General features: G+C 36.1%; 2 protein-coding genes across 5 annotated transcripts in view; one reads left to right on the plus strand and one right to left on the minus strand.

Annotated features, from left to right (window-relative positions):
* The window catches only part of DNAJC2 (DnaJ heat shock protein family (Hsp40) member C2), a 31173-nt gene extending 23787 nt beyond the window's left edge, over positions 1-7386 (minus strand). Inside the window, exons 1-3 of one of the 4 annotated variants that reach the window (XM_081286690.1) lie at positions 6947-7386; positions 5358-5459; positions 797-872 (exon numbers count right to left, since the gene is read on the minus strand). In XM_081286690.1, coding sequence (XP_081142816.1) covers positions 797-872; positions 5358-5390 — 109 coding nt within the window. In that variant the 5' untranslated portion in view covers positions 5391-5459; positions 6947-7386. Of the gene's footprint in view, positions 1-14; positions 65-796; positions 873-5357; positions 5549-6946 lie in introns of those variants that run through there. The other 3 variants (XM_081286691.1, XM_081286688.1, XM_081286689.1) reach the window with 3 other exon arrangements.
* A 1285-nt stretch (positions 7387-8671) lies between these two features.
* Positions 8672-25446, plus strand: PSMC2 (proteasome 26S subunit, ATPase 2). Its single transcript, XM_081286694.1, has 12 exons — positions 8672-8827; positions 14073-14110; positions 14779-14860; positions 15560-15659; positions 19696-19827; positions 20423-20495; positions 20908-21003; positions 21806-21970; positions 22945-23032; positions 24721-24923; positions 25018-25114; positions 25200-25446. The coding sequence occupies exons 1-12, from the start codon at positions 8758-8760 to the stop codon at positions 25355-25357; spliced, it is 1302 nt and encodes a 433-aa protein (XP_081142820.1). The 5' UTR covers positions 8672-8757; the 3' UTR covers positions 25358-25446.
* The last annotated feature ends 2265 nt before the right edge of the window (positions 25447-27711 follow it).

Raw genomic sequence — 27711 nt, forward strand, 5'->3', positions numbered from 1 at the left:
GGCCACAATCTTACCTCCTCTGACCTCAATATCCATTCTCTACAGTGGAGGGCAGAACATTCTCCTAAGATAAAACACAGAAAACTAATCACCTTCACCTTTTTCATTAAACTTCACTAATCAAGGTGTTTAAGGAATTATGTCCACAGAAATGAAAAGAACAGGACATTTAGGCACATTAAAGGATGGTGTCTTTTTAAGGTATATGAAGTCTCAGTTCCCAACATTTTCCTCCCCCGATATTTAATCTTGTAAAATAAAATAATAACAAAGCACTGAACTCTTGGGCAGAGGAAAGGGTGATATTGACAAAGGTGTGACCTAAACCCACTAAATAATATTGAAAAACCAAAGAAACAAAGCAGGGCCCCCACTAAATACAGCTGCCCATACTTCCAAAGAGAGGTAAAATATTTTTAATAGCTTGCTATTGGAGTATTTTTTATCCTGCCTGCCTGCTCCCCACACTTCTTTCTCTCTCTCTGTCTCTCCTTCCCTCCCTCCCTCCCACACACACTCTCTCTCTTTCTCACAAACACACGCACACACACACACACGCACACGCACACACCCAAACTGATTTTTTATCCCTAATGAGAAAGTCCATACACCATTAATTTTTTTCTGGTTATGAAGGCAAAGGAGACCTTGGTCTTACATTTTATATTGCTATGACAATTATTACACATACTGTTAAATGTAGAGTTATGGCAATAGATTATGACCCTGCATATTTTTTCAAAATAACATTTTCTATAACAAATATATAATTACTTCAAAATAACTAAGTACTTACGAGCTGCTTTGATCTGTCTCTGTGTAGCTTTGTATCTTACATGGCCAAGTCCAAGCACTGCATAATGATCTTGGTTCTGATAAGACACAAGAGAGTCAAGTTTGAAACGGAGCGATATATCCTATCCCTTATATCATGGTACCCTAAAATAGTATTTCCCACAGTGAAACTTTCATAGCAGGAGTCCAGTGAGAAGTTCTGAATAAAATAGGCTCTCTGGTCATGTAAGTTTCAGAAATGTGAATTACTGTATAGCCTTCTTGATAATTTGTATGCACATAAGCCTAATAAGGGCTCCAAAAAGTCCTCCAATTACAAAAAGGAAAACAAACACAAAGAGGCCCGTAACACCTAGCATTTTCTAAAATTACTTGAAAGTACACTTTTCTCTTTCAACATCTATTAATACCCTGAAGCCCTCTGATATCAAGGTACATCTAGGAATATTTCAGAACCAAAGGGAGCATTTTTTACAGTAGCTCCTCTGGTTGGGTTAGTGGACAATGACAGCACAAAATGAGGAACCATGTGGAGTAAAGAAGGTAGGCTGAGTAAAAATCAAATTAAGGGAAAAGGTTTCTGTGGATAGGAAGTACCTGCTTTCATTTCTCCTTTGGTTAACATCTAGTGAATTTATAAGCTGAGGTATCAACTAGAATGAGGGCTCCTTACAGAAGTCAAATTGTGCATTCCGTCTTGGAGAATGAAGATAGCTATCAGGTGAAGTGGAAGAGGAGTTGAGGGCACACAACATTGGAGAAAAAAGTCAAATAGGACTGACTAGTTTTCCTTCAAATTCCAGATACGAACATCACATGGATAGATCCTTTATTATGTCTGGAAATCAGTTCACTCTTCTACTTCCTAGCTATTTCAAACATTCTGTCCTCTAGCCTTCCCTCATACTTCACACACCTTTCTCCATCCCCAAGCTGACAGTCGTGACTGCTGCTTAACTAAAAAGTGAAGCTATCCCAAACTAAATTAGATGTATAATAGGGTTTTTTTGTATATCAATTATACCTGAAGAAAACCATTAAAAATTAGTATTATCCTATTTAAATGTCAGAATCCACCAACCTCCTTGCACTTGGACACGTTCTCCTTCCCTACTTTCACAATTGAGAAAGCCTTTCCTGTCATGATGAATTACTTCAGCTTCCTGTTTTGAAATCCATCCTAAGCTTCTCAGGTTAGCATCTTTCACCTTCTTCTAAATTTCAAGTGGATTATTTTCATCAATACATAAGATGCCATTGTCTCTCATCCTTAAAAACCCTCCCGAGGCCATCCTTCCCCAAAGTTCTGTTTGTCAGTTAAGCTTCTTGAGAAAGCTGTTCACACCACATTCTTCTCCTCTTGCATTCATTTTTCAACCCACTTCAATCTAGTCTGCTTTGACCATTCTCACCACAGGTGCTGAGATTTGTTTCCATGGGTATTTTCACCCTCACTTGACTTCAACTTCCATTGGCTGTCCTTGAAACATTGTCTCTTTTAAGAGTTAATGTGAATCCATTCTCCACATTCCCCTCCACCTTCCAGTGGATATTTTTAGTCACCTTTACTGGCTTCCTGAAGACTTTCAAAGATCAGTTTTGGGGGTTATCTCTCATGTTGTATAAAATGTGCAAACAAGGCCTCTGGGGGATTTTATCCAACGTGATGATATAATACCTAATACTCGGTACATGCTGAAGACCCCCAACTAACTCTAGTACAGACCTCCCTTCTGATGGCCAGAGGTATAGAGCAACTCCCTCTCTCTAACCTCCTGGCCTATGACCCTCTATTGGTGTTCTAGTTCACTGAAAATGCTGAGCCTTTTCTCACTTCAAGGCCTCCTAAGTTTTTCTCCCTGCCTGGCATATTCTCTTTGTACCCACCCCATTCTTATCCTTTAGGTTCTCAGCTTAAATGAGACCTGCATTTCGACTTGGTTGTTGTTTCCTCCAAAGTTCTTGAAAATGACCAGGCCTTAAAATGCTCTAATGGCTTTCCACTGACCACTACTCCTTGCCCTTCCCTCTGTCACAACAAGTTGCCTTCTTTCAATTTCTTCTTTCTGCCTTTGCAGAAAGAGAGTTTATACTCTCTACATGCAATACTATTCTCTTTCATCTTTGCAAATCATTCATGTTTTGTCTTAAATGTCAACTCATAGTCCTTTCCCATCTACTCAATCTAAATTAGTCACCTAGACAGTTTATTCATATCACCCTATTCTAATTCTTTGCCTGGAGCTTACTGGACACATGTTCTGCATTATTTTTTGTCTGCTCAATGGAACATAAACTATGTGGAAGCAACAATGCTGTCTTGTATGGCATAATATCCTTGGTACCTATAATAGTGTTTGACAAGCAGCAGAGGCTTGATTCATACTTGATGAATAAAAATAATTAATTGAACACTGAATCAACCATTACTATGTTCTGATGTCATTTACTTCTGATGTCATTTCTATACCTAAGACTTTTTTTAAACTTCAACATTCCCCTATTTTATCTTCTCCTGACCTTGCCTTCACCCCAAGTTACTATCTTCTCTTTCTTTACAATCCAGCTATGACAGTATTTTATACCTACACCTCTACATCATCATTCCCTGATCACTCCTCAACCCACCAAGAAATTTGTTTTCAATCCTTTTACCAGAATAGCTTTCAATGAAGCCATGTATACTTGTTTTCTCAAATTCAATGACCCTTCATCATTTCATGTTCTGTGAGCGACCCCTCTTTGAAACACTGATGAATGCTTTTTCCTTCTTGAGACTCCTTCCTCCCTTAGTTTCTAGAAGAGTATAGTGCCTAAAATTCAACAAATCTTTGTTGAACTAATACATTTCTTTTATTTCCCTATTTTTTTTTCAATCCTCCTTAGTATCATTTGCTGTTCCTTTTTTTCCTACCCCTTCAAATAACCATGTTCTTCAATGTTCAGTCCTTTTCTTTTGAAATTGATGACAGGAGAGTCAGCTAACAGTTTCTGAGTGCTTATTTGCTTTTCTCTTGAGGGTTTTATTCACATGCTTTACCCCATTTAATTCTCAAAACAACCTAAGACACAGGAACCTTATTATCCACAATTTGTTTAGCATTTATCATGTGCCAAGCACTAAATGCCTTATATGTATCATTTCATTAATCCCCATTACAACCTTGAAACTGTTAATAATCTTACTGTTTTAACAAGGGAAATGAGACATTGAGATGTCCAATAAATTTCCCAAGGCCTCAGTGCACAGAGTGATGGAAACAGACTCAAATTCAGGCACTCTAATTCCACAACATACACATATAATACCTGTTTGTCTATATTCTTCTCCACAGCTGATGTTATTCAATTTCTCACAGCCTCAACTACCACCCTGTGCCAATGAGTTCAAATGTCTTTGGCTCTAGTATCTCTTTGGGGTCACAGACCATCTATATCAATGTGGTTATTAGAGCTTCCCCCCCACCCCCGAAGTACTGGATTGAGTTCAGGGATCCTTTACCAATGAGCTTTACATCCCCAGCTTTTAAAATTCTGAGACAGGGTCTTGCTAAGGTGCAGAAGCTGGCTTTGGACTTATAATCCTCCTGCCTCAGCCTGCTGCATTGCTGGAATTACAAGTGGTTCCACCATGCCTGGCTAGAACCTCCGTTTTTTTTTTTTTTTTTGGAGCTGGGGGTTGAACCCAGGGCTTTGCAAATGCAATGCAGACACTTTGCCACTGAGCTACATCCCAGCCCCTAGAACCTCAATTTTTGACAAAGCTAAATTTGGATACAGGTAACATTCTCTACAAAATTCCTCATCCTACATCTTAGTGTTGGTTACTGACTCCAGCAGGTCACTCAAGTCAGAAAGCTGAAAACCTTCTGAATACCTCCCGCCTTCTCCTGTACCAAGTAAGGTCACCAAGGCCTGGCAATTATGTCTTCAAAATAAATAATAAATAAAACCTGTTTCTTCTTGTTCGAAATCCAGCCACAATTTTAGTTCATCTCCTTATTCACAGGCTTGGATTACTGCACCAGCCCTATCTCAGTAAATTATTCACTCTCCCTCTAGGTCTGTCCCCACTTTCAAGCACTTTTCTCTTCTACTAGGAAAATCATTTTTCTACAATTAGCTTAGAAACTTGATGACTTCCTACTGTCCTGAAAATAAAATTTTAACTCCTTCTTGAGCATATCGTAAAAAGGATACAACAGAGTTTGGTCTAGAATACATTTTAGGCCTAATTCCTCACAACCATCCCTATGTATCCCACTCTACTCATTTTTAATCCTCTACAGTGGAACATGTTCTTTCTCCTTTGTATCTATACCTATCTAGTTTTCTTTGATTCACTAACTGCCACTCATCCTTTGAAGACAGCTTAAAAATAATCTTTCCTGTGAAACCTTTCTGGATTTCTACTATGGCTAGTGCTATCCCAACTCTGGGCTTAACAATCAAAAAGGGCTCAATTATGCTTATCTTGTACCACTTAAAAACATGGATGGAAAATCATGGGAATATTGCCTATGTCAATATGCACTGACTGAGCAAAAGATTTGATTAAATACCTTCCAGTCTTTTGGATCAAGTGTTTTCAGCATGGGAAACTCTTCCAGCTGCAATTCCTCATCTTCTGATTCCTCTGATAACTCTTTCTTATCCTCCAGTTCCTGAAAAGAGGCAGAAGCATTTCTGGTTCTCCTCTTAACAAAAGCTTCAAACCATCTTCCCACAGGTTCAACTTGACAGAGTGCAGAGGCTGTGATTGAAATTGGTAAGAGAGGCTTCAATGTATTACATGAAACAAGTCTGTTTCAGGGCAATATATTTTCTTAGGAAGATTAAAACAGTGATGCCATTAGAATATAATTTTAAAATCACCAACTATAAAAATAATTGCAGTCATCCTATTTACATGAGAGGTAGCAAGAAATTATCATTTCTAGTATCTACAGAGTATTCCATCAAACTTGTCCAGATAACTAAAAAAATATAAAATCATTCAATAATGTCCATAATAAACCAATACTTTTCTGTGGATAAAAGACTGGTAGGGAACAGGAAGAAATGTTGCAAATTGCTTTACTTTTATACCAATAATGGAAATGAAGCAATACATCATGATAAACTGTCACTAGGAATTAACCTCCAAAAAAAATCAACTCAAACTATCTCAATTATTAAAATCTTGAATTAAAATAGCTCCTAATAATTTTAAGGATTCACTAGCAAGATTGTTCCTAAAGATAATTTTACAAGCAGCTGATGGGGACTTACTAATGCTGCTTGCTGTTAGATAACTTGGGATCTAAACTCAGAAGATATGAGCTTTAGTCTAGGTTTGACAGTGTATCTTGAAATGATTCAGAGAGGTCTTCAACTATAAAATGGTAACAATACGAACGTCATTTAGTTCCTAGAAACATTGAGAACGCATAAAAGAACTCTGCAAACTACACTGTTGTAAGAAAAGCATTGTATATCTGTATATTGGTAACTGAAAAATAGCAATTTGGGTCAGGGAAGGGGGATATACTCAAAACCACATTTAACAAGCACCAATGAAAGTGGCAATGGGAATTTGAAACTCGAGACTTCCACAACTTTCCTGAGCTATAAATCTAAGAATCTACAGCAGCAAACAAGTTTCACTTGTTATGACTGCCTTGAAAGTCTATCTCCGCCAACCTTTCCAGCAGCACAAGGAGGGGTCTTTTAATACTTTAGAGCAGTGTCTGAGTTCTGACGTTTAAACTACAAAGCCGGAGCAAACGTACAGGAGGAAAAAAGTGTTAAGGCTTTGTACAATCCCAGACACGTGGGGTATTTGCAGCTGGTAGTCTCTTCGCCGAAAGCAAGAAGATGGTTATGGGTATCCTTCTTTCTGGGGTACTGGAGAGTTCGGTCCCGAAGTGTTCAGACGGATCCATGAGTCAGCAGCCCCAAGAAAAGGAAACAACCTTAGGGACAGAAAGATGCCCCCAAGCCGCTCAGTCTTCCAATCTAGAGCAGGATTACTTTAAAGCAGGGAGCAAAAGGGCACTTGTGACTGCACCACAGAACCCGGAGCTAAACGCCGGGGTCAAGGGTAGAGAAATTACAAGATTGCGAGAGGGGCGGCTGAAGCGGGACGGACCCGGAGTTGGTGGGCACGTACCAGAGGTCAGAGCGTGGGTGATGGCGGTGCCCTGGCCGTCCGCGGCGCTCGGCAGGAGCAGCATGATGGCGCTAGGGCTAGCCCCGCGGGCGCAGCGGCTCACGTCCCCGGCGGAAGGCCCTCTGCGTTCCCTCCAGCTCTACCTCCCCGTCCGAGCCTCGCGCCTAGGCTCTACGACGCCCAGGAACCGGCGCGTGGACACGAGCAGCAAGCACTTCCGGGATGTGTCTTCCGTGGTGTGGACACCAATCCCACCCCCACCCATCCGCGCCAACGTGTGCGGCAACCTAGTTCCTCTACCCACTCAGATCCGGCTGAAGACCAAGGCGCACGAAAGAACGGTTCCTAGACTTATTAGTACCCATGTAGAAAGGATTATTTTTACAAGCCGTAGAAAATAACTTTTAAAAGTTATTTGCATATGTTCTCTCTCTCTCTCTCTCTGACATACACACACACACACACACACACACTGTAAAAACAGCTACTTCTAGATTGTAATTTTCAAGATCCTTCTTTATGTATTAGCCTGAACCTAACCACTGATTTATTTTTTACCAGTAGCTCTACTTGTACAAATACATACACTTAGGTACGGATACCTGTGATGCAATTTGTCATGCTATTATTCGTTTACCAGCATTATCTCTTTTAATAATCATTTGGAGGAAAAAAACACCCTCTAGCGTTAGATTCTATTTCAAGGCCAGCATTATTTTTATCCTGTCCTAACAGAATGAATTTTTATTTCAAGATATTTCCAATGACAGGGTTCTGGGTTTTGTTTGTTTGATGTACATTAAAAGTCAATTGTGGGGCTGGGGATGTGGCTCAAGCGGTAGCGCGCTCGCCTGGCATGCGTGCGGCCCGGGTTCGATCCTCAGCACCACATACCAACAAAGATGTTGTGTCCGCCGAGAACTAAAAATAAATAAATATTAAAGAAAAAAAAAGTCAATTGTATTTCCACTATAAGCGTCCTTCTATGACTGAGGTTAAAAAAAAAAATTCAAAACGTGCAACTCCCCCCCAAACTTTTCCAAAGCTATCGGGTATACGTAATTTCATTCCCCATCCCCCCATCGTTGCCAAACTTACTTTAAAAATTTTTTTATAGTAACCATTTTAATGGGTTTGAGGTGGTTTTGATTTGCCTGTTCTAAGCAGCTATGTTGAACACCTTTTCATGTAGTCTGTCCTTTATATACTTTCTTAAGAGAAATGTAGACTCAAGTTCTTTGCCTCCCTGCCTGCCTTTCTTTTTCTTTGCCCATCTTAAAAATAAAGTTGTTCTGATTGAGCTGGAGGAATTCTTTGTATAGTTTGGATATTAATACCCTATGAGAAAAATATTCTCTGTTCTCGTTTATAGATCTATCCATCACTTGTTCCAGGCATTTTGCAAACACTGTTTGATCTGGCGTCTTCCTAATCCTGTGAGGAAAGGAGGAAATTAAAATTCAGAGATTAAACACATTACACAAACTGGCCACACTAACTCAGGATTTAAACTCATCGACTGAGCCAGGGTTGGTCCTGGAATTTACTGCTACGGGATCTTACGAGACTAGAGACGGCGAGGGGACAGAATAGACCATCGTTTCCTTCTAACAAGTACGCTTTCCTCCGGCCACGACCGGGGCTACAACGTGTTTCCTTACAAGGCTCTCGTCATCTCTCAGGTGCAGAGCAAACCGGCACCAGGAGCCGGCTCTACTTCCGGTGGGGAAGGGAAAGGGAAAGCACCACCGGAAGCGAGGAAGATGCTGTGTAATCACTGAGAAAGTAAGGGAGGCACTCGCATCCTAAAAATGCCGGATTACCTCGGTGCGGATCAGCGGAAAACCAAAGAGGATGAGAAGGACGACAAGCCCATCCGAGGTCAGTTGAGACAAGCATGAGCTCGGAGCTGGGTGGGACCAGCCTTGGCACTGGAGAGGAGCTAGATTGTCGTCCTGGCTCGGTGTTCTGTTCCTTTCTGACCCAGTCATTTAGTCCGGGGCGGCAATCCCGGGCCTGCCTTCTCTCTCGTTCTCCTCCCACTTCAAGTTGTGAATTCATCTGTTGCTGGTCGAATTTTTAATTAATTTTCATCTCACGGGAATTGAACACGTTACGCACTCTGCAGGGCCTTTCAGGCCTGCAGAAATTCCCTCGCCTGGCGGTGTTTGGTTACCTCATCCTCTTATCGAACCTCCGCCAACGGCCCCCAAAGTGTGACAATTTGGTACTATAACTGTGTAGCCAGAACCCTGAGACAACATTGTCTTTAAAATAACAACAACTTATTTGACTAGATAATGCATTCACAAGTTTCAAAATTCGAGAGTTAGGAAAGAGGCATTTTGAAGTTTTCCATCCTTGGTCCCAGCCACCAGCTTCTCCGCGGAAGCAGCTAATGTTGACATTTTACGTATCCTTCTAGACGTTTTCTATACAAACAGTTCTACTTTTGTGTTTTCTTTTTTTTTTTTTAAACATAAATACAGCATGCTCTACATACTTCAACATCTTTCTTTTTAAAAATATATTTTTAGAAATAATTTCATTGTTTGTCTTTCTGCATCTATATAGTATTCCATCGTATGGGTGTATGATAATATATTTAATAAGGCATTGATGACGTTTAGATTTACCTGGTCACCATTATAAAGCACCTTGTTCATACAACTTCCACGTGAAGTTGTAGTGTAAATTCTAGAAGTGGTGTTGCCATTTGTTTCTTTTGAGCTATTGAAAAATGTCGTTATGGTGTTTTGAAATGTTTTTCTCTTACTCTTCCCTTTGTAACTTCAACTTTTACCAGAACCCCTTTTTCACCATTTACACCCTCCTCCCAAAGATAAAGCATTTTCTGTCCTCATTCTACTCTAGTCTCCTTGAAAGTCTTGTAAAACTGAACATTTCAGAGGTACTAAGTACCTGTGAGAAAACCTAATCACAGAAATTCGCTATTTGATATGCATAGTGATCTATGTGATTCTCTATGTTGTTTTGTAAAATTAACAAATTTGGACATAGTTACAACTAATATGTATATTGAAATTCAGGTGTTTCTTAATCGGTATCTTATTTCATCTTTACAGAAACACTGAAGGTAAAATAGTGTTATCTCTGTTTTTCAGGTGATGAAACTAATACTAAGATTTTGTTGTTTTTACAAGGTTATCTAACAAATACATGACATTTTTAGGCCTAGCCCCAGGTTGTTTCATTCTCAAACCCCTTGTTGTTCTGCCTGCTATTCTGTGGCATCATTTTGAGTATTTTCAGTGGTTGTGTTGATGATCATTGATCACCTCAATTCTGGCAATTTCTGTTATCATTGCCCTTTAACCACCTAAGGAGTTGATACTGTTAGACTTTATTATTAACAGAAGCTACTTAATTTCTATTAAACTTCACATTTCTCTTTCCTTCACAACCTTTTGCTCTTCAGTGTTCATTATCACTGAACCTTAACCTGACCTCACTTTTGATCTGTTTCGATCTGGTATCTTATTCTTCCCTGCTCAGACTGTTCCTATTTTTTTGTGGTAACTTAGTATACCCAATTTTTGCTCATTGCATTTTTTTTTTTCTCTGTTTAATTCTGAAAGTCTCAGTGTTTCTTGTCTTTTCTCTGCTCAAAGGCTGCCAACATTGTTCAACAAGTCACAGAAATCTCATTGATGAATTTACTTCAAACTCAATCTTTCAGGTCTCAACTGAGAACTATTAACTAATGCCCATTCACTTTGTGGTTGTTTCAAATCTTTTACACATTTCTCAAGTCTTCAGTTAGTCCCGGTCTTCCTGGCTGATGATTTTTTTTTCTCTCTGCTGAGAAGATTGAAAATGCACTGTTAACTTTTCTATTATCTTCCATTTTTTTGTTTTGGTCCTGCCTCAGAATGTGATGTTATTTTCTGTCAAGTCTTAACCTTCCCATATCTGTTCCTGACCCTTTCCCTTCCTCCTCTAGAACTTTGTTTCATCAATTACCACCTCTTTTGTTTGTTTTCTTATGGGCTTTCCTTTTGTTCCTGTGAATATACTAATATCAATTTTATCTTAAAACCACACACAATTGGGAAGATTAGTGTTTTTGTTGTTGTTTTTTGTGTGTGTTTGCCCATGTTCGCAGTGCTTGGGATTGAACACTATCATTGAACTATAACCCCAGCCCTTGAAAAGATCTTTCTGTTCTTCTATCTATCCTTTCAAGCTACAACCCATTTTCTTTTTTTATCTGAAAGTGGCTGAAAGGGTGGACATGAGAGTTAGGAAGATTTGAATGTTGATTTTGCTTCTTACTTAGTGGACGAGTCACATTCAGTTTTTCTAATGTATAATATGGAAACAATTGTATTCACTTTACAAGTTTATATAGGATTAATATTATATCTATGGCATTTATTTATCTGTAGTCAGTGAACTTTTCAATAAATGGCAGCTATTATTACTATTATGCTCACTAGTCCATTTCTTCACTACTGCTCCTTTTTTCTTTTTTCTTTTTTTTTTTTTTTTTGGTGGTTCTGGGAATTGAAACCAGGGATGCTCAACCACTGAACTACATTCACAGCTCTTTTTTTTTTTAAGACAGGGTCTCACTGAATTTTCAGGCTAGCCTTGAACTTGTGATCCTCCTACCTTAGCCTCCCAAGTTGCTGGGATTACATGCTTGTGTCACTGCACGTAGCTCTTATTAAGTTTTAAACCTCCTGAAGTTTGGTTGCTGTGTCTGTAAATCTAATTGATCATTGGTTTTTTAATCCAAGACCCTTTATTATTTTTTCAGTCCTAATCTTGATGTTTTTGACATTGTTACACGTGGGCCTCCTTTGGTTTCTCTTATTGAATCTTTCTGTTTATCCTCCCAGTCCTCACATGGTTTCTCTGCATTTTTGTTACTGGTGATTTCATTCTCATCTTGCACTGCTGCCTCTCAAATGTAATTCCCTAATCTTTTTTACTTCATACACTGGTATCTGAATTATAGAGCCAGATTACTGTCTGCCTTCCAGGTTGCTGCTTTGGGATACACTGGTGTTACGGAGTTCCCAAGATTGTGTCCTCAGATTCAGTAAATGATCATTAGGCGGACTCATAGGACTTAGCATACTATTTTCCTTATTACTCTGATTTATTATAGCAGAAGGATACAAAACAAAATCAGCAAAGACAAAAGGAAAATGAGACATGAGTGAAGTTCAGGGATAAATTTCAAAGGTTCATTGTGCTTGTGGATTCACACAGGTGCTCCTAATTTTCACAGTAACAATTGTGACAGCGTGTAAAATATTACCAACTAGGGAAATTTGTTAGATAGTCATTGCCCAGTTTTTTTATTGGGGACTGAACATGTAGACACCATCTGCCTACCACATACCAAATTTCACACTCTTTGAAGAAATGCAGTTGTGTTTGTACAAAGGGTTTAGACAGTGAACTACTACTCATTGTCAGTTCTGGAAATGGTGGGAACACTCTCAAAAATTCATGTTTTCAGATACCCTTCAAGGGTTAACCTTGTAAACAGAGCTTTCAGATGCCATGGTAACTCTTCTGAGAGGTAGAGTAATACAGCAAACTTAAGAAAATTGAAACTGAACTGGATTTTCCCCTCTGTTTTCATAATCCAAGACCCTTTACTATCCAGTTTTTCTTGTGATTTCTCTTAAAAGTTACCACCTTCTCTGGGATATGCAGTGCAAAGCCTGGGCATCATTTTGATTCTTCTCTTCCTTAGCTCCTGGCATTTAGTTGCCATGTGCTGCAGATTTCTCCTCCAAGGACTTTTTATCTAGCTCTTTATTTCTCTTTTCATTGCCACCATCATATGTCAGGCTCTTGTGACCTTCAAAATCGCCTCACATACTCCAGTTTGTTCTCCATACGTTAGCTTATTCTTCCTAAGGTACAGTTCCTATATGTCAAGATGTGCCATGTCCTGTCTTAATTCACTCTAGCATTCTTGGACTACCTCACCAGGGCCCCAAACATCCAACTACTTAATTACTCACTAACCATACTATGTTTCAGTTAAATTGGTCTAGTTGGCAGTAACCTGCATGTTTTTCTTACTTTTACTCATACTTATTGGGGAAGGTGGGATCCTGCCCTGTGAAAATAGCTTGTCCTTGTAGGCTCAAAAAAGTTTTTTTCTTGAAATATATAGAGTTGACTTTTGTTACTCATAGTAGGTTTGTTTTATAAATTCTAGGAAATAGGAACTAGGAAATACTGAACCATTGCTCCTAGGGGAAATACACACATATTTCACATGGAGTATAATCTTAGATACTAAAAGTGACTCATCCTGTTAGATTGTTGTTTTTATTTTACAAAAAAGAGAAAACAGGTTCAAAAGTATTGACTTACCTAATGCTGTTCCCATTAGCAGATTCCAGAGTTGGGATTCAAACCTATCCAACTGGTGGCTAAGTTTCTTGAACTACATTGCGTTGCCCCGCCTTCTCCATCCTGTGGTCTTCTGTATAAGAGCTGAAACAGGAGAGCATTCTGTGCATGATCACAAATGATTGCAAATGCACATTGGGGGATTTACACATAATTTTAGTGACTACACACATTCATTAATGCAGAATTGCCATTTAATGGGGATTTACTCTAAATCACCTGAAATTTCAGATAACCACTGTTAACATTTAGATGAACACCAGTTAGGGCTAATCTTCATATGTGTTTTAAAGAATTTTTATATAAAAAATTATATGCACGTCTTGTATTTTTTTAAAACCTGCTTGTTTTACTTAAAATGGTACTTCTTTTAGCTTTCTACTGTACTGTTATAATTTTTAATGACTACATTGTATTTCATTGTAATAACATAGTGTAATTTATTCAACCAAGATCCTTAATGGGAAAAAAAGATCCTTAATGGTTGTTTTGGTACATATTATATAAAGTACATAAATGTTAATCATGTATACTATGTATTCATCTACTTATTATGAATTACTTATTCATTTTCCCAATAATTAGGTCATTTCTTAAATCCAGGAACTATTTGATGGTTGTATTTATATCATTGTAATTTTACTCAAGTTTTGGCACTCAAAACAATTTGAATTGAACAGAAAAGTTGTTTGAATTTCATTTATTGTCATTTTTCTTTTAGCTCTGGATGAGGGGGACATTGCCTTGCTGAAAACTTATGTAAGTCCTTAAAATGTCTAGAAAATGTAAATGTTTTGTGTTAAAATAAAAAAAAGTTTTGGTTTTGTTCTTCCATACTAATTAGAGGAGAATGTCAGGTAGTTCACAGTAATCTTCACTGAAAAGTTAATGACCTAAGCCTGTCTAGACTAGATCAGCGCATTCAGCAATCTAAGCTGCTTATACATACTTTTTATACTTTTCATAATTAAAATGTGGTACTACATGGGAAAATATTTGAAATAATTTACAGAAATACTTACTATACTTATTATGTATTTAACTGAGATATGAATGATAGTTTTTTTTTTAAATTATTATTATGTATTTGTTTGTTTATTTTATGGTGCTGGGAGTTGAACCCAGGGCTTCATGCCTGCTTAGGCAAGCACTCTACTGCTGAGCTATATCCCTGGCCCTTGAAATGGAAAGTTTAAATGCATAGAAACAGATTTATTTTTATTTGTTATCTTGCATAATGGCAAATGGTCTGGGGAAAAGTAATTGACTTAGGAATACTTCTGAAAATGGTACACACTCTGTGTTTCACTTCATGGGCTTTGGGACAATAAATACTAATAAGATTGTAATTGTTAAAAATTTTTATCTGTTGTTTAGTGAATTGTTGATATCTGGATGTTCTAATTATACTGCTCTTCATCACCCAGGGTCAGAGTACTTACTCCAGGCAGATTAAGCAAGTTGAGGATGACATTCAACAACTTCTTAAGAAAATTAATGAGCTGACTGGTATGTATTTCTTAATCCCATTTCCTCTCTTTAAATGTAATGTGTTAATTATAGTAAGAGTTTAAATGCAAATTTTAATCTTTCATAAATTATAAATTTTAAAAGAAATTATTATTCTTCCTCTGTTAAGAAATTGGATCTTACTTAACAGTCTCTTTCACTGCTTTTTTACAAGGCTTAATGCTTATGTATTAAAAAACATCATCGTCCTCTAAGCAAGTGATGTTTCTATTGATGAAGGCCTTATTTAGTAAACTCCAACAAATGCAGCAAATAAAATTTTGAATAAAAACATTATTTCACATAGTATTGCTGGAGTAAGCAGATTATTGCCTGGTAGTGGAAACTTTTCCTTTTGGGAACTTTAGCAGTGAAGTTTTACATTATTTGACCTACATGAAAGATGTCAAGTATTTCATTAAATTTTTTGGTTTGATAATTACTTTAGGGCAGTGATTTTTCAAGTTGGGTGATTTTGCCCCTCAGGCCTTTGACAATGTCTGGAAACCGTCTTGATTCTTATGACTTGGGGGAAGGCAATATTAGTGACATCTAGTGGCTAGAGGCCAAACATGATGCTGAACATCATACAATGTATAGGACAGTCCCCATAACATGCCAGTAGTGCTAAGATTGAGAAAGCTTATGTTAGGATAATGTATTACATTTTGGTAAATTTTGTTGTTTTTCTCTCTGTAGGTATTAAAGAATCTGACACTGGCCTGGCCCCACCAGCACTGTGGGACTTGGCTGCAGACAAGCAAACTCTCCAGAGTGAACAGCCTTTACAGGTTGCAAGGTATACACAATTTTCTGTGGAAATTTATTGTTATCTAGTATTTCCTTTTTTAAAATATTAATTTTTTGGTTGTAGTTGGACATAATACCTTTTTTAAAAATTTATTTTTTATGTGGTACTTAGGATAGATCCTTAGTGCCTCATGCATGCTAGGTGAGTGCTCTACCTCTGAGCCACAACTCCAGCCTGTATTTTCAAGCACTTTTTAGACTTAGGGATAATGCAATAGTTTATAGGGAATTTTTATTTCAAATTCTGTATAAATAAAAACTTTCTACAAAAGTATCTGGAGGTAAAATTTTATGCAATTATTCAAAAAGACATAATGTCATAAGTAAAAGATTAAAATGATACAGAAATATGCAGAGCTTATTATTAAAACCTCCCTTCTCATCTTTGCTCTCTGATTGCCTCTTCCTTAAATGTAACTACTGAAAAGAGTTTGGTCCTCCTATTCCTCTGCATATCTTTATGTGTGTATCAGCATGTAGAGAAACACGTGGAAGGTTTTTTAAGACATTACTACTCTGGTTTGGAAATCTTTTGTTATCTTTAACATAGGCGTTACATATCTTTAACATTTACTTCTTTAATTTTTTTAAAAAGGGAAAAAAGAAATAATCTGTTGATACAAGCAAGCAATTTGTAATTTTGTTATACATAGTGCCCTAATTAAACATTTCTCTGTGTACATGCATACATTTCTTTTTTTTTCTTTTTTCTTTTTTTTTTTTTTTAAGAGAGAGAGAATTTTTTAATATTTTTTAGGTTTTTTTTTCGGTTGACACAACATCTTTATTTTTATGTGGTGCTGAGGATTGAACCCAGCGCCCCGCGCATGCCAGATGAGCGAGTTACCACTTGAGCCACATCCCCAGCCCACATGCATACATTTCTATAGGTTAGTTTACTAGAAGTGATTTATGGGGTCAGAGTCATTTACAGTTTTGAAAATCTGTGAAGCCAAGTGGTTTAACAGGTTTATACTCTTTACTTACTAAGAAGGTTTGAGTCAAATGCCTGTTTGCCTGATAGATTTTTGCCAGTTTTATAGAAATTTTTCATTTTAATTTGTATTGCACTGATTACTAGTACTTCTTATTAAACATCTGTATTTCTTTGACATGTTTTGCTCTATTGGGTTCTTATTAGATTTTAGAAACATTCATATATTGTACATATTAATCTTAAATATGTTACATTTTTCAAAGTGTGTCACTTTTAACTTTTTGGTATATTGCTGTATGAATGTTTTATATTTTTAGAAGGTAAAATAAATCAGTACTTTCATTGTCCCTCTTGGATGTTGATATTTCTTAGGAAAGCCCACTCCAATCCAAGGCTACACACATATTCTCTAATGTTTTAAAATTTTATTTTGATTCTTATTTCTTTAATACAGCTAAAAGTTGGTTTTTTTCTTCTTCTACCCTCCTTGTATCTCTTTCTCCATCTTTTCGTTTACTCGTTGATTTTTGTTTTATCATCATTTTAAAACCTTAATAGTTATGTAATAATAGCTGTATTTTCCAATTTCTAGAGATGTTCATTTTCACTTTTTTCAGCTGATTATTTTGTTTTCTACCTTCAGGTTCTAATGAGCACATTTACTCTTTGTGTATTCTAGATTCTACATGTCAATTTTTTCTTTTTTAAGTTTAGGTATTAGGTCTTGGCTTCCTACCATGGAAGATGAGGATTTTGTTTGGGTTTGGGGTTTGTTTCCTCCCCCTTCATCCTAAAGGTGTACCCTTCCTATCGCCATTTCCTCCCAATATAATTACTATTTTGTAATTTTGATTAGGTAAGTTTTCAATGTTTATATAATTGTATCCAAGTAAACTCTATTCACAAGGAGCCAAGTAGTAAACTATGATTACTTTTTCCTTTCTTGTACCACTTTTTGTTATCCCTGTTAGAATCAACTTGTTTCCCGTTTGCCTGGTTTTCTATATACTAACTTTTGAGTTTTGTTTTTTTTTTATTGTCTAAATTGTTCTTCAGATGCATAGATCCATCAGGTGTTTTCTCAGCTTCATCTTCCTTGAGTATTTCCTAGCACTTTCTGACCTGCTTTATTGCCCACCCCCAACTTCTCATTTTCAATAAATTTACCCAAGCCTTCCTCTGGCATTCCTTGCTACCCCATTTTACTTTCTACAGAACAGCGTTTAACAAACTTTTCATAAAGGGCCAAATGGTAAATATCTTTGACTTATTTATTTATTTTTATTTTTACATACATGACAGTAGTGGAATGCATTACACTCATTATTACCCATTTACAGCACAGTTTTTCATAACTCTATATAAAAGTATGTTCACGCCAAATTATGCCATTATACATATATGTACTCTTTTTTTTGCATTACAATTCTTAATACACATATATACCACAATTTATCATATCTCTGTATATAAGCTATGTTGACACCAAATTCAAATCTTCATACATGTGTTTTGATGTGTTCAACTACAACTAAAAAATGATGCACATGTGGTAAATGAGAGAAGAATCAAGAAAAATTGAATCCTAAAGGAAAATGAAGAAGGCAGACATCAGTCATCTAATGATGACTATCACCTTCCACCATCCTTGCTATTCCCCTTCCCTCTCCCTTTCCCTCCCACCCCTTTTCCCTATCTAGAAATAATCTTCCTCCCATGCTCTCCCTCCCTACCCCACTTAAATTGATATAATCAGAGAGAAAACAAACTAATTGTAGATATTCATGTTTAAAAACAAGCAGGATTTGGCCCACAAGTAATTGGCTGATCTCTACTCTAGAGAGTAGAGGTAATCTTTTGTCTATTCAAGGGAAGTACAGGCCACATCTTCTGCCTTCACCTACATCCTATCTGGTCCCTGAGCCTTTGCTGAATTTGACCTAATCAAGGAAGATGTCTGCCTTCTTCATTTTCCTTTAGGATTCAATTTTTCTTGATTCTTCTCTCATTTACCACATGTGCATCTGTTTTCTTCTTTCCAAAATTTAGTTGTGTATGGTCTCTTTAATATGTGTTTATTTCCCTTTTTTCCCTTTTTTTTCTTTTTCTTTTTTTAGTTGTAGTTGGACACAGCACCTTTATTTTATTTGTTTATTTTTATGTGCTGCTGAGGATGGAACCCAGTGCCTTGCACATGCTAGGCAAGTGCCTTACCGCTGAGCCAAAACCTCAGACCTGTTTATTCCCTTTTAAAAATTCCTTTCTGGTTCTAGTGGCATTATGTTTAAAGAGGGAAAAAAATGGATGCTTGCATTGAATTTTTGTGTTCAACCACAGGTCCTTGGAGGTCTTTGTTGTTTTAGTTTTTTTAATATTTATTTTTTAGTTATAATTGGACACATATCTTTCTTTATTTTTACATGATGCTGAGGATCGAATCCAGGGCCTCACACATGCCAGGCGAGCGCTCTATCGCTGAGCCACTATCCCAGTCCTGTTTTAGTTTTTTTTAATATGATGTGAGGTAGGTTGCTAGCTTAACTTTTTTCTGACTAAGATAGCTGTTTTCTCAGTGCATGAGGCACTGGGTTCGATCCTCAGCACCACATAAAAATAAAATAAAGATATTGTGTCCACCTATAACTAAAAATTTTTTAAGAATCAGTAGCAGTAAAAATGTATTTAAAGAAAAAACTCATGAAAAAATGAAAACACATTTACTATTGAATTTGACATGAGATAATATGACTGTCTTTTTAGGAAAAATAAGAAGGAAATCAAGATATAAAGGGGTATCCCTAATAATAAAAAGGAAAAAAAATCAAGAAATTTGAGAACTTCCTAATAAAATGTTTGGGTTTAATTTTCCAGGGGTATGATCATTTGAAAATTTGGTTGCCTGGCTAAAATTGAGTGGATCCTTGGGGCTGAGCATAGAATGGAATCTTTAACAGTGGCCCAGTTTCTACAGTTCAGTTCAACTTTATACTTGCTCATTAGTGTCCTACATGTCCTGATAATCTAGTTACTTGAATTCATTATTAGTGGTTTAGATTTCATACTCTAATCAAGCCTTTTGCTGTGTTAGGTGTACAAAGATAATTAATGCTGATTCAGAGGACCCAAAATACATTATCAATGTGAAGCAGTTTGCCAAGTTCGTGGTAGACCTCAGTGATCAGGTGGCACCTACTGACATTGAAGAGGGGATGAGAGTTGGGTAAGATTTCTATTTACAATAAATACGCTTCTTTTATTAAAGACATCAGGTCACATTCATACCTTGGCTTTGATATGAATGAATGAACACAGTGCCATGTATTAATAATAATATAGTATAGTTGAACAGCTTTTCTTTTCCATCCATCTACTCCCTAACTTCCTATCATCTTCCCTGCTTCCCACTCTTAACTTTTGCTTTTTCTGTGTGGTTTCAAATGTCATAAAGCAAGTACATAATTTTTACAGTTGAATTTACTGGTCCATTTAAGGTAGGTAACATGGTATAAGTAGAGGAGGTATTTGCTTAAAGAGAGTTACAAGGATTGAGGTAATGTCTACAGAATACATAATAATCCACTCAGTAAATTTTGTAAAATTTCCCCTTCCCCTTTGGGTCTAGGGTTTCATTGCACTTGTGTAGGTTGTTTGCCATGTCAGGCTGGTGTTTTAGTGTCCTAAGTTTTAATGTTTCTCTTTGCATAACTGTGTTTCTCTTGCTTGCTTAAAGTATGGTTTGAGGATTAAAGACTAAACATAAAGGCCCTTAGAAAGCTTAAAGAATGTGTTAGTGAGTATGTTTTTTACCTCCTTAGTGTGGACAGAAATAAGTATCAAATCCATATTCCACTGCCTCCTAAGATTGACCCAACAGTTACCATGATGCAGGTAAGAAACTCTGGGAGGGAAAAGAATTGGTTGGCATGGCTTCTAATACAATTGAATTCATTATTCCCAAAATTTAAGTATATAGGCATGTATCAAAAAATTGCCAAAAATTTAAACATAATTTTTCAGACGGGATAGTCCTTATCAACCTTTATTTTACTTGTTTGTCTTACTTATTAATGTCATAAAGATATTGTGTCCACCTGTAACTAAAAATTTAAAAAAAAAATCAGTATCAGTAAAAATGTATATAGAGAGCAAATAATTCTAGGACACTGGGCAATGTACTCCATTTTTATTAAAATTGTTGTTTATAAGTCTGAATTTTCTTTTATGATATTGAGTCTACTGTACTGGACTAGTTAATCAAAAGTCAGTAATTATTTATGAAGCAATGTTATTGCTCTCTTAGGTAGAGGAAAAACCTGATGTCACTTACAGTGATGTTGGTGGTTGTAAGGAACAGATTGAGAAATTGAGAGAAGTGGTTGAAACCCCACTACTTCATGTAAGTAATTTCAGTATTGCATTCACATTTTTGTGTTAGAAAGATGTAATAATCTTTTGTGTATTGAGCACTAAAATTGGTTACATATTAGAAAGCTGTTAAGGTTAATATTTTCCTGAATGAAAATTTTTGAAAGGGTGGGGAGGTAAGTTACAGTATGTGAGGCACTGGGTTCGATCCTTAGTATCACATAAAAATGAAACAAAATGAACAAAAAGGATGAAATGATTAATTTGTATTTAAAAAAAGAAAGACCTACTGTTTAGATCAGTAAAGGAAATTGAGATGTTACCTCTAGCACTAGGTTAAATATGTTATAGGTTAATTATAGAAGAAACTACGTATACCAATGACATCAAGAGGAAAAAAATTAAACTTAGATCATGAAAAATTAGGTATTAAATACCAGATAATACTTTCATTCTTTAAACACTAATTTTTCTTAAGGAAAATATTTTGTTCATAACTGTTCATAAAAGTTCATAAAGCACCTTTAAAAACCATTCAGGATGGGCTAGGGATGTCACTCGGTGGCAGAGTGCTTGCCTAGCATGTGTGAGGCACTGGGTTCGATCCTTAACACCACATAAAAATGAAACAAAACAAAATAAAGGCATGCTCTCCATCTACAATTACCCAAAACAGCAACAACAACAAAAATTCAGCCTTAAATATCTTATAGGTAAAGTAATATTTCTTATTTATATCAAATTATAAATTATGGGCCTAATATTGATGTAGACATAGTCTTATTTTTATTATACAGAAATGTTAAATGAAAAAATTCTGTCTCTGTCAACAGCCAGAGAGGTTTGTTAACCTTGGCATTGAGCCTCCCAAGGGTGTGCTGCTGTTTGGTCCCCCAGGCACAGGCAAGACACTCTGTGCCAGGGCAGTTGCTAATAGGACTGATGCTTGCTTCATTCGAGTTATTGGATCCGAACTTGTACAGAAATACGTTGGAGAGGTAAAGTAAATTCATCAAAATCAAAGAATATATAAGTCTGTTGAAGATGAATGAAATTAAAATAGTAATTCACATTTTATTATGAGGGATTGAGGCCTAAAATTTCTTGAGTGTGATTGTAATTGGTGATTGAGAAATCGAGAAGTCAGAAACCTTCACTTGTGGTCATTTGGAAAAAGACAACTATTTATAATTTGACAAAGACGCCCAGGTGCAGTGGTGTACCCCTGTAATCCCAGTGACTTGGGAGGCTGAGGCAGAATGATCGTGAATTCATGGTCAAACTCAGTAAGTTAGCAAGGCCCTCAATAGCTTATTGAGATCCTGTTACACAATAAAAAATAAAATGACTTGGGGATGTGGTTCAGTGATTAAACATCCCTGGGTTCAATCCCTGGTACAAGGATTGCACATTATACAAATCTGGTTTGTGAGATAAATGACCCAGAAATGCTTGGTGAATAAAATTTTATTTCAGGGACAGTGTTTTATGGTCTAATGAGAAAAGGAGAACATCAATTGCCTATATGTATGTATGTATGTGTATATATATATATGCACCTCTATATATTTAGGCACTAACTAGGACTATGAAACCTAAGAATGATAAGTATACTTGAAATAAGAATTAGAAAAGGAGCCACACAAGTAGAGATATACTTTGATTTTCTGATCCATGTTCATAAATCAAATTTGATAATTAGCAATTCCAAGTGATAGAGCAGATGCTTTTATTTCCTTAAGTTAGTATTATTTAGCAGAATCATGAAAAATTAATATTGTTTTGAGGCTAACAAGATCAATTTGATGTTACTAGTAGCAAACTTCAATCTTTAAAATAAAGATTTAGGTAAAGATGGTTGAGAATACTCTTTAAGAGTTTAAGTAGTGAAACTTTTAAAACATAACTTTGTACTTTATGTTAAAAGATTTAAAAACCAACTCTGAATTAATAAATTAGTTTTTCTCTTTAGGGGGCTCGAATGGTTCGTGAGCTTTTTGAAATGGCCAGAACAAAAAAAGCCTGCCTTATCTTCTTTGATGAAATCGATGCCATTGGAGGTATGAATGGTGTTTTAAAGAACTTCTTTAGGATTGGAGTTCATAAGAGCTCTAAAGTGATATGTGTTAAAGTTCTATTATGTTCATCTTGTGCAAAATTTTAATTCTGACTCCTTTATGAGCTCTGGGACCTTTAAACCACAGATCTACTTAAGAGTAGGGCTAAACCATAAAGGAAAAAAGAAATACTATATAGCATTGACATTTTTCAAAGCCTTTATTTTTGTACCGTATCATTATTGTGACACATATTTCTGCATTTGCATTAATAACTCCTACATTGAGATGAGTCGTCTCTTAATGTGAAAGCTCTTTGTTATAATTTGATTGGTAGTGATTATTTTAGTTTACATAAGTTAGCTTCATAGATTTGATGAGATACAGTATTAGTAGTCTAGGTAACTTATTTTAACTAAGCTTCAAGCTCCAGTTTGCTCAGATTATAAAGGAAATGATAATTCCTGCCTTATGGGTTTTTGAGAGGTTAAAATTAAGTAATGAATGTGATAGACTTTGAAAACACTCAACTCTCCTATAGGCATTGACTGTTGTTGTAGTCTTTAATACTCCTTAGCGGCTGGAGAAGTATCACATTTCCATGTAGTTAATTGTTATTTAATAAACTGAATGACAAAAATGACTTGAACTATTTGGGTAATGATGTTAGATGGTTTTAGATTGCATGGGCATTGTTGGGTTTGGACATTGTGCCACTAATGTTTTCAAAGGCCATTATTTGGCTGCAGTGTAATGATGTAATGTTCTACTCTAATATCATCTATAACAAACCTTATAATGTCAGGGTACTTTGAGGCTCTGGTTTCCAAAGTAGATTGTGTAGAAAAACATTGTTTTAGGGTATAGGAAGCAAACACTAAAACTTCCTTTTGTATTTTTAATCTTTATTTAAATGTCCATTTTTGGTGTTTTATTAATGTATACATTAATAATATGCATTTATATAACTTATAAGTAAAAAAAGTATATTTGCAGGCTGTTTTTTTCCCCCTTTTTTGCTATTCTGGTTGAAATAAGACATGAACCTAGAGTATTTTCATATATCGTTCAGCCTCATAATAAACTGCTGTGGTTTATTATACTATGGATTTAGACATTTTAAAGGAAAATTTTGAGAAAATTAAAATAGTATGATAATTTCCTGCATATAGTCAAACATCCATGATAGTGCTTAAGTTGCCTTAACCAAGTATCAAACAATAGAGGTGGTTAAGTGATTTATAAACAAAATTCCTTAAAGGTCTTCAAAATACTGTAAAGGAGCCAAGCATTATGGTGCACCCCTTTAATTCCAGCTACTCACGCAGTGAGGCAAGAATACATAAGTTCCAGGAGACTCAACAACTTAGCGAGACCCTATCTTAAAATTTAAAAAAAAAAAAGGTACTGGTACTGGTAATGTATCTCTGTGGTAAAGTGCCCCTGCATAATTCCCACTACCTAAATTAATTATAATTAAACTTTAAAGGAGACAATGTTAAGTAAATCTGTGGTGAATTTTTTTAAAAGCAAAGATTCACTTTCTAATTAGTTTTGTGTACCTGATTTGCTTCAAAGTAAGATGTGCATTTGTGCTAGAGGTAATTTGAGCTGAGATTGACAGTACCATTAAGTAGTGCTACTCTTGGTTCTCTTGGTGGACATGAAATGTTTTTCTCTTGTTTTCTTAGGGGCTCGGTTTGATGATGGTGCTGGAGGTGACAATGAAGTACAGAGAACAATGTTAGAACTGATTAATCAGCTGGATGGTTTTGATCCTCGAGGCAACATTAAAGTGCTGATGGCCACCAATAGACCTGATACTCTGGACCCAGCACTGATGAGGCCAGGGAGATTGGATAGAAAGATTGAATTTAGCTTACCTGATTTAGAGGTAAGAAAATTATTTCATTTTAGAAAAGGAATTCTTGATTTTTTTCTGTGCCCCCCCCCCCCATTTTAATACTTGTCGATTCCTTCATTTTTAGGGACGGACTCACATCTTTAAGATTCATGCTCGTTCAATGAGTGTTGAAAGAGATATCAGATTTGAATTGTTAGCACGACTATGTCCAAATAGCACAGGTAAGAGAAAAGGTGTTGTTTATTTTGCCAGTCTGTCTGTTTGGGCTACTATAATTAAGCGTTTTTTTTTCTTTTTGTTTAACAGGTGCCGAGATTAGAAGTGTCTGCACAGAAGCTGGTATGTTTGCAATCCGAGCACGGCGAAAAATTGCTACTGAGAAGGATTTCTTGGAAGCTGTAAATAAGGTCATTAAGTCTTATGCCAAATTCAGTGCTACTCCTCGCTATATGACTTACAACTGAGCCTCAAAGGCTTTCAAATGACAACTTCAGTTAGAATCTTAAGACTTGTTAGTACCACCTCACAAAAAAAATAAATGGTTTAAAAATTGTATGCTTTTCCCCCAGATCTCTTTTTTTCCATAGTGTAAGTTATTGGTATATAGGCAAAAAAGCTTGTTACAATGTATGTTGACTTGTTTTGATCCACCACCATTTAAAGGCTTCACATTATTATATAAAGTGCTTGCTTAAACTATATGTATTCTAGGGTTATGGTGACTGGTGGCTATATCATTATATCCTCCCATCTCCCCAGTGAAGAAGATGAAATGGATCTTGAATTAATAGATGCAAAAACTTTTCCTTCGTAATTTACTCATTGGTAGGGCTGGGATTCAAATCTAAGTTTGTTAGCTCCTTTACCTATGCACTTATTTTGCTCTTCTGCCCTCCATTAAAATAGGTCATCTACATATTGACCACATGCATTGTGATAGTTTTCCTCCACCATGTTGAATAATAAACTTTTGTCCAAACCTTTTTTAAAGTGAAAAAAATAATTTGATAAATATTTTGCTTTACTGTTTGGCTGATTTCAAATTATCCCAGAATTGGTGATTTTTTAAATTTATATATGACAGCGGAATGCACTACAATTCTTATTACACATGTAGGGTACAATTTTTCATATCTCTGGTTGTACACAAAGTATATTCACACCAATTCGTATCTTCATACATGTGCTTTGGATAATGATTGTCACATTCCACCATCATTTATAACTCCATGCCCCTCCCCTCCAACCCCTCTACCCTATCTAGAGATCATCTATTCCTCCCATGCTCCCTCTCCCTATCCCACTATGAATCAGCCTCCTTATATCAAAAAAAAAAAAAAAAAAAAATTGAGCCTTTGGTTTTTTGGGATTGGCCAACTTAGCATTATCTTCTCTAACTTCATCCATCAGTGGTGATTTTAATAAACATTGAAGTAGTAGGAGGTAAAACAGAAATAAAAATGTACACATAATTAATTTAGAAAATCCAGAGTTGGTTTCATTCAGAGAAGTGGTTATTTTCAGTTTATAAATTTGTGCCTTAAAATTTTGGTAAACTTCTATAGTGAGGTATAAATATACGTTCCATGAGAATTCCCCGAAGATCTCTTAGAATTACTTCTTATGCAACTACCACCAGACCCCCTTTTCTACCACAGTTACCTGTAGTCCCCCAAGTACTGAGACCAAAGCACAATAATCAATGTTTTTATTGAATTTCAGTATTCATAAATAAATTGAAAATAGTGAGAGCTGGATAATTGTTTAAGTCACAAAAAATGTTGACAGCATAGAAACTACTTGTTATACTGTAATATTTATGAAAGTTTTCAAATAGAAATGTTAAAGTCCTTCATTTGTAAAATCCAACTAATATTTTCTTGATTTTTGATCAGAAACATTCTTTTTTCTAACCCTGTGCTAGTCTTTCTTGAGGTATAAAATAGAACAAACCATTTCCAGGTTTTGCTTACAATAAAATGTACTCAAGTAAATGAGCGGAGATATACTTTTTTGAATGTTTTGATTAAATAAATTTTAAGCATTTAGAACATTCTGATCTTTCCCCTTTTTCATATAGCCATATACTCATGTACACCAAGGCAACATTGTACACATAGGCCTAACATTGATAAAAACTAAATAATCTTTTTTTTTTCACATTCTTTTTTTTTATTTTTTTTATTGGTTGTTCACAACATTACAAAGCTCTTGACATATCATATTTCATACATTAGATTGAAGTGGGTTATGAACCCCCAATTTTACCCCAAATGCAGATTGCAGAATCACGTCGGTTACACATCCACAATTTTACATAATGCCCTATTAGTAATTGTTGTATTCTGCTACCTTTCCTATCCCCTACTATCCCCCCTCCCCTCCCCTCCCATCTTCTCTCTCTACCCCATCTACTGTAATTCATTTCTCTCCTTGTTTATTTTCCCATTCCCCTCACAACCTCTTATATGTAATTTTATATAGCAATGAGGGTCTCCCTTCATTTCCATGCAATTTCCCTTTTCTCTCCCTTTCCCTCCCATCTCATGTCTCTGTTTAATGTCAATCTTTTCTTCCTGCTCTTCCTCCCTGCTCTGTTCATAGTTGCTCTCATTATATCAAAGAAGACATTTGGTATTTGTTTTTTAGGGATTGGCTAGCTTCACTAAGCATAATCTGCTCTAGTGCCACCCATTTCCCTGCAAATTCTATGATTTTGTCATTTTTTATTGCTGCATAGTACTCCATTGTGTATAGATGCCACATTTTTTTTATCCATTCATCTATTGAAGGGCATCTGGGTTGGTTCCACAGTCTA

Source organism: Spermophilus citellus, assembly GCF_964194105.1.
Source record: "Spermophilus citellus genome assembly, chromosome: 3".
NCBI lineage: Eukaryota > Metazoa > Chordata > Mammalia > Rodentia > Sciuridae > Spermophilus > Spermophilus citellus.